Below are 7,657 nucleotides of genomic sequence, written 5' to 3'. Positions count from 1 at the left end.
CCTGGACTTGCTGTATAGGCCCCAGGATGCCCACTGGCCCTGCACCTAGGGGCCTCTGATTCTAGCAAGCTACCCAGGTGTCCACCTCTCTTCCTGGACTTGCACTATGGGCCCCAGGGTGAACCCTGGCCCTCCACGTAGAGGCCTCTGACCCCAGCAAGATACCCAGGAGTCCATCTCTCTCCCTGGACTTGCAGTATAGGCTCCAGGGTGCCCCCTGGCCCTCAACCTAGGGGACTCTGACCCAAGCAATTCAATTCAATTCAATTCAGCTTTATTTGTATAGCGCTTTTACAATGTAGATTGTGTCAAAGCAGCTTCACATAAATGGTCATAGTAACTGGAACAGTGTGGTTCAGGTTTTAGTGTTTAAGTTCAGTTCAGTTCAGTTTAGCTCAGTTCAGTGTGATTTAATCATTACTGAGAGTTCAAACACTGAAGAGCAAATTCATTGATGCGCAGCTCTACCAATCCTGAACCATGCGAGGCAATGGCGACAGCGGAGAGGGAAAAAAAACTTCACCTGATGGGAGTGAAGAAAAAAAACCTTGAGAGAACCAGACTCAGTTGGGCACGACCATTTTAATTTCTCCGCTGGCCAAAAGTCTTGTGCAGAACTTCATTCGCCGTGGTTTATGCTGGAAGATGGCCTCAATGAAGACTCGTCTGTCCCTGGAGCGTCGCTGGAATCAGACACATGTTCTCCACTCCCCACGACCATCAGCGCAGCAGCAGCTCAGGATATGGCCTGGTCCCGGATATGGAATCCTTGGGATCATCACGTCGCTGGTCTTGGATCCAATCAGTGACTCCGCCTAATCTGAGGACCTCGGGATGAGTATCCCCAGGTGAAAATAGAGAATAAAGAGAATAATTAGCGTAGCTGCTGTTCATAGTGTATATAAGCAAGATGCAGAAGCCAGTGTGGAACCCGCTAGGTGATGCATTGAGTGTATGCTTTACTAAACAGATAGGTCTTTAATCTAGTTTTGAACTGGGAGAGTGTGTCTGAGCCTCGGACGTTACCAGGAAGGCTATTCCAGAGTGTAGGAGCCATGAAAGAGAAGGCTCGACCTCCTTTACTTGATTTTGCTATTCTAGGTACTACTAGAAGCCCTGAATTTTGAGATCTTAAGGAACGAGTTGGTTCGTAGCGAGACAGAAGGTTGGTTAGATAAACAGGAGCTAGATTATTTAGAGCTTTATAGGTGAGAAGTAATATTTTAAATTCAATACGAAATTTAACAGGCAGCCAGTGTAAGGAGGATAAAATTGGGGTTATATGATCATATTTTCTAGACCTGGTCAGAACTCTGGCTGCTGCATTTTGTACTAATTGAAGTTTGTTAATAGAGGATGCTGGGCAGCCAGCAAATAGAGCATTACAGTAATCCAGTCTCGAAGTCATAAAAGCATGGACTAGCTTTTCTGCATCTGAGATGGATAGCATATTTCGTAATTTAGCGATATTTCTCAGATGAAAGAAGGCAGTTTTTGTGACATGGGATATATGGTTTTTAAAAGTTAGATTGCTGTCTAATATGACACCCAAATCTTTTATAGTAGAGCTAAAGCTAACTTTGTATCCCTCTAATTGTAAATTGAGTTGCGAGATCTGCTGTGTGCAAGATTTAGGCCCAATAAGTAATAATTCTGTTTTGTCTGAGTTTAAGAGAAGAAAATTGTTGGTCATCCAGTCTTTGATGTCTTTGATACACTCAGTTAGTTTAGAAAGTTCAGACGTCTCGTCAGGTTTAGTGGAAATATATAATTGAGTATCATCTGCATAGCAGTGAAAGCTGATCCCATGTCTTCTAATAATGTCTCCCAGTGGTAGCATGTAAATTGTAAACAGTAAAGGGCCTAAAACTGATCCTTGAGGCACCCCATACTTTACTGGGCAGATTTGTGAAGGCTGTCCATTAAGATTCACAAACTGGTAGCGGTCAGTTAAGTATGACTTAAACCATTGTAGAGCCTGTCCCTGGACACCTGTAGACTTTAAGCGATTTATGAGGATATTGTGGTCAATGGTATCAAATGCCGCACTAAGATCGAGTAAAACTAATAGGGAGACGCACCCTCGGTTAGCAGCTAAGAGTAAATCGTTGGTTATTTTCACTAAGGCGGTTTCTGTACTGTGGTGAGCCCTGAAACCTGACTGAAACACTTCAAAAATATTGTTCGTCTGCAGATAAGAGCATAATTGAGTGGAAACAACTTTTTCTAGTATTTTAGACATAAATGGAAGATTAGAAATAGGCCTATAGTTAGCTAAGTTGTTGGTGTCTAGTTGCGGTTTCTTAATAATAGGCTTAATAACAGCTAGCTTGTAAGAGTTTGGAACATGGCCTATAGATAAAGAAGAGTTGATAATGTTAAGAAGAGGTTCTCCTATAGCAGGTAGCAGCTCTTTCAGTAATTTTGTTGGAATTGAGTCCAGCATACACGTAGCTGGTTTAGAGCTATTTATAATTTTTACTAACTCTTCATGTTCTATGATTTTGAAGCAGTGTAGGTTATTATTATGATTTAATGAAATATTTACAGGATTTGGAGTATAAGCCGGTGCAGAAAGTTTGGCATCTCCTATTTTCTGTCTAAAGCCTTCTATTTTATTACTGAAAAAATTCATGAAATCATCACTACTAATTTGCGGTGGAGTAGTTTGTTCCAAGGATGACCGATTATTTGCTAATTTAGAGATGGTGTTAAATAAAAATCTAGGATTGTTATGATTATTTTCTATCAGTTTGCGCAGGTGCTCGGTCCTGGCAGATTTTAGAGCCCTCCTATAGCTGGACATACTGTCTTTGTACGCAATTCTAAAGACCTCTAAATTAGTTTTTTTCCATTTACGTTCCAGGGCGCGGGTTGCTGTTTTGAGCGCACGAGTATGACTATTATACCATGGTATAGTTTTAATCTCTCTAGCCTTTTTTCATTTGATGGGTGCCACAGTATTTAGTGTGCTAGTAAAGATGGCATCCATACTGCTGGTTACTACATCAAGATTATTTGAGTTTGCGGGTGCATTACGAAATAGAGAGAGATCAGGTAAGTTATTTATAAATTCATCTTTAGTTGACGGAACAATAGTTCTACTAGGGCGGAGTATTGGAGCGGGTTTGCTGATTTCAGGTAAACATAGCTTATATAGTAAGAGGTAGTGATCTGTAATATCATCACTTTGTGGTAAAATGTCTACGTCAATAACCTCGATTCCATAAGACAGAATTAGATCTAATGTATGCTTTAAGTGATGGGTTGGACCCACAACGTTTTGCTTTATCCCAAGTGAGTGTATTAAATCCATAAACGCGAGTCCTAATGTATCATTAGCGTCATCTATGTGGATGTTAAAGTCACCTACAATTAGCATTTTATCAGTTTTGACTAGTAAGTCAGAAATAAAATCAGAAAATTCTTTTAGAAATTTGACATAGGGTCCTGGGGGTCTATATATGGTGATTAAAGCGAGAGATAACATAGGTTTTTGTATAGTATCTGGAAGCTGAACATTAAGCAATAATACTTCAAAGGAGCTAAACATAAGTCCGTTTCTCTGTTTAATATTAAGGAAATCACTAAAGATTGATGCAACTCCACCACCACGACCAGTTTGACGAGCCTCATGTTTATATAAGAATCCTGGAGGAGTTGCTTCATTTAAGCTAATATAGTCATTTTGTTTCAGCCAGGTTTCAGTGAGACAGAGTGCATTAAGATTGTTTTCTGTTATTATTTCATTAATGATAAGTGCTTTAGGTGCAAGTGACCTGATGTTTAGGAGACCAAGTTTTACGAAATTTGTATTTTCACTTTCTACTGGTTTTTCTGGTTTGATTCTTACTAGATTTTTCCTGGAGCACACAGTACGTTTATTTCTTAATCTAATAATACGAGGAACAGACACAGTCTCTATAGGATTCGCCAGATATGCGTTACTGATGTTTAAGTGGGGTGAACAAGAGTCTAAGTGGCTATAGTGTGAATTTTGTGAATTTTTACCTGCTAGTCAGATGGTGCGAAGTAGTCTGGAGATGTTGTCCGACAGGAGTTCAGCTCCGGCTCGACTGGGGTGCAGGCCGTCAGGACGGAAGAGCCTAGGACGCTCCCAGAAAAGATTCCAGTTATTAGCAAAGAGCAATTTCTGTTCTTTACACCATGTTATTAGCCACTCATTCAAAGCTAAAAGTCTACTGAACCTTTCATTTCCTCGGCGGTAGGTAGGAAGCGGCCCAGAAACGATGATCTGCGTGGCGGGCGAGGTGCGTCGAACCGTCTCGATCAGGCTCCTGAAGTCCTTCTTCAGGATCTCCGACTGCCGGAGCCCGGTGTCGTTTGTCCCCACGTGGAGGACAACGGCACCAGGGCTCTCGGCAGCGCCCAGGATGGTTGGAATCTGTGTAGAAATATTTCTCACACGGGCACCAGGAAAGCAGAAAGTACGTACTTTATTACCTTTTGAGGAGGCGGCACGGACGTGACGAACGATCGAGTCACCGATGATGGCCACATCGGGACCCGACTCGCGGAGAGGGGAGAAGCGGTTCTCCGTGGAGATCTCGAACACAGGCGGAGACGTTCTGCCCCGGGATCTGGGAAGCACCTTGCGCGGCTGCACCCAGGCGCCGTGGTAGCCGGGTGTCGGCGTGAACGACGCCTGGCTGAGCCGCGCCCCGGGTGCGCTGGGCCTGGACAGAGAAGGACGCGGGGTTGAGGTAGAGGGAATGATGTGGTTGTTATTTCCACGTACCTTAGGTGATGAGACGGCCTTAGCATTAGGTACGACGAGAAGCCGTTCCCGTAGCCGCGACCGTCTTACCACCAGCGCACGGATCTGGGACTCCACTTCTTCCAGCTCCAGCTCCAACGCCTCCATCGATGCTTCTCCTGCACACAAGGACAGAGACGGAAGCGACATTTTACGGGGTAAAGAGCAAAGCCAGTAAGTCAAAAGTGTATGGTTAAAGAGGTCGGTAGCTTTAGCTGACCAGCGGCGCTAGCAGGCTAAAGCTACAAACAACAGGCGGATGCTCGAGGGACAGACCGTTTTTAAAGCAGTTTTGTTTGTATAAATGTATTAAGGGTTTGGTCACCCTAAGTAGGAGAGACAAATACTTAGCGAATGAGGAAGAATTTAATGATTAAGATTTAAATTGCGAGTAAATAGCAAGTCCAAACTTCAAGCACACAGTGTGTGACCGAACGGAGACAGTGACGCCAGTGACGTCACTCGAGCATGCGCAGATCAGAATCAAGCCAGCAAGCAAGCCACCCAGGGGTCCACCTCTCTCCCTGGACTTGCAGTATAGGCCCCAGGGTGCCCCCTGGCCCTCCACCTAGTGGCCTCGGACCCCAGCAAGCTACCCAGGGGTCCACCTCTCTCAATGGACTTGCAGTATAGGCCCCAGAGTGCCCCCTGGCCCTCCACCTAGAAGCATCGTACCCCAGCAAGCTACCCAGGGGTCCAACTCTCTCCCTGGACCTGCAATATAGGTGCCAGGGTGCCCCATGGCCCTCCACCTAGGGGCCTCTGACCCCAGCAAGCTACCCAGGGTCCACCTCTCTCCCTGGACTTGCAGTATAGGCCCCAGGGTGCCCCCTTTCCCTTCACCTAGGAGCTTCTGACCCCAGCAAGCTACCCAGGGGTCCACCTCTCTCCCTGGACTTGCAGCATAGGCCCAAGGGTGCCCCCTTGCCCTCCAACAAGGGGTCGTTGACCGTAGCAAGCTACCCTGGGGTCCACCTCTCTCCCTGGACTTGCAGTATAGGCCCCAGGGTGCCCCCAGGCCCTGCACCTAGGGGCCTTTGACTCCAGCCAGCTACCCAGTGGTCCACCTCTCTCCTTGGACTTGCAGTATAGGCCCCAGGGTGCCCCTAGCCCTCCACCTAGGGGCCTCTGACCCCAGCAAGCTACCCAGGGGTCCACCTCTCTCAATGGACTTGCAGCATAGGCCCAAGGGTGCCCCCTTGCCCTCCAACAAGGGGTCTTTCACCGCAGCAAGCTACCCTGGGGTCCACATCTCTCACTGGACTTGCAGTATAGGCCCCAGGGTGCCCTCAGGCCCTGCACCTAGGGGCCTCTGACTCCAGCAAGCTACCCATTAGTCCACTTCTCTCCTTAGACTTGCAGTATAGGCCCCGGGGTGCCCCTAGCCCTCCACCTAAGGGCCTCTGACCCCAGAAAGCTACCCAGGGTTCCACCTCTCTCCCTGGACTTGCACTATAGGTTCCAGTTTGCCCCCTGGCCCTCCACCTAGGGGCCTCTGACCCCAGCAAGCTACCCACTGGTCCAACTCTCTCCCTGGACTTGCAGTATATGCTCCAGGGTGCCCCTTGGCCCTCCACCTAGGGGCCTCTGACTCCAGCAAGCTACCCAGGGGTCCACTTCTCTCCCTGAACTTGCAGTATAGGCCGCAGGGTGAACCCTGGCCCTCCACCTCGGGGCCTCTGACCCCAGCAAGCAACCCAGGGGTCCACCTCTCTCCCTGGACTTGCAGTATAGGCCCCAGGATGCCCCCAGGCCCTCCACCCAGGGGCCTCTGACTCCAGCAAGCTACCCAGGGGTCCACTTCTCTCCCTGGACTTGCAGTATAGGCCCAAGGGTGCCCCCTTTCCCTCCATCTAGGGGCCTCTGACACCAGCAAGCTACCCAGGGGTCCACCTCTCTCCCTGGACTTGCAGTATAGGCCCAAGGGTGCCCACTGGCCCTGCACCTAGGGGCCTCTGACTCTAGCAAGCTACCCAGGTGTCCACCTCTCTTCCTGGACTTGCACTATAGGCCCCAGGGTAGTCCTGGCCCTCCACCTAGGGGCCTCTGACCCCAGCAAGCTACCCAGGGGTCCACCTCTCTCCCTGGACTTGCAGTATAGGCCCCAGGGTGCCCCCAGGCCCTCAACCTAGGGGACTCTGACCCAAGCAAGCCACCCAGGGGTCCACCTCTCTCCCTGGATTTGCAGTATAGGCCCCAGGTTTCCCCCTGGCCCTCCACCTAGTGGCTTCTGACCCCAGCAAGCTACCTAATGGTCCACCTCTCTCAATGGACTTGCAGTATAGGCCCCAGGGTGCCTTCTGGCCCTCCACCTAGGGGCCTCTGACCCTAGCAAGCTACCCAGGGGTCCACCTCTCTCCCTGGACTTGCAGTATAGAACCTTGGGGGCCCCCTGGCCCTCCACCTAGGGGCCTCTGACCCGAGCAAGCTACCCAGGGGTCCACCTCTCTTTGTGGACTTGCAAAAAAGGCCCCAGGTTGCCCCCTGTCCTTCAGCCTAGGGGCCTCTAACCCCTGCAAGCTACCCAGGGGACCACCTCTCTCCCTGGACTTGCAGTTTAGGCCCCAGGGTGCCTTCTGGCCTTCCAACAAGGGGCCTCTGACCCCAGCAAGCTACCCAGGAGTCCACCTCTCTCCCTGGACTTGCAGTATAGGCCCCAGGGTTCCCACAGGCCCTGCACCTAGGGGCCTCTGACTCTAGCAAGCTACCCAGGTGTCCACCTCTCTTCCTGGACTTACACTATAGGCCCCAGGGTGAACCCTGGCCCTCCACCTAGGGGCTTCTGACCCCAGCAAGCGACCAAAAGTTCCACCTCTCTTTGTGGACTTGCAGAATAGGCCCCAGGGTGCCCCCTGTCCCTCAACCTAGGGGCCTCTGACC

The 7,657-nt window shown here is 49.3% G+C and overlaps 1 protein-coding gene across 13 annotated transcripts; it reads right to left on the bottom strand.

Moving 5' to 3' along the window:
- Window positions 1–249: 249 nt before the first annotated feature.
- LOC141377008 (uncharacterized) lies at window positions 250–5,237 on the bottom strand. 13 transcript variants are annotated; one of them, XM_073920120.1, is made up of 4 exons: window positions 5,054–5,237; window positions 4,760–4,896; window positions 4,012–4,697; window positions 250–828 (listed from the first exon to the last, which is right to left on the bottom strand). In XM_073920120.1, the coding sequence occupies exons 2-3, from the start codon at window positions 4,783–4,785 to the stop codon at window positions 4,019–4,021; spliced, it is 705 nt and encodes a 234-aa protein (XP_073776221.1). In that variant the 5' UTR covers window positions 4,786–4,896; window positions 5,054–5,237; the 3' UTR covers window positions 250–828; window positions 4,012–4,018. The 13 variants fall into 13 exon arrangements, with proteins under 13 accessions (XP_073776221.1, XP_073776215.1, XP_073776214.1 ...); XM_073920118.1 differs by having other exon boundaries at window positions 252–820; window positions 4,012–4,106; window positions 4,209–4,896; XM_073920114.1 differs by having other exon boundaries at window positions 4,012–4,896.
- Between the last annotated feature and the right edge of the window lie 2,420 nt (window positions 5,238–7,657).

This window comes from Danio rerio, chromosome 13 (assembly GCF_049306965.1).
Source record: "Danio rerio strain Tuebingen ecotype United States chromosome 13, GRCz12tu, whole genome shotgun sequence".
NCBI lineage: Eukaryota > Metazoa > Chordata > Actinopteri > Cypriniformes > Danionidae > Danio > Danio rerio.
Note: the sequence above shows the minus strand (reverse complement) of the source record. Positions and strands in the feature narration are given on the sequence as shown.

Excerpts from the sequence above, each read along its gene's own strand:
- LOC141377008 (XM_073920111.1), bottom strand. The coding sequence starts at position 4,927 with ATGTCGCTTCCGTCTCTGTCCTTGTGTGCAGGAGAAGCATCGATGGAG.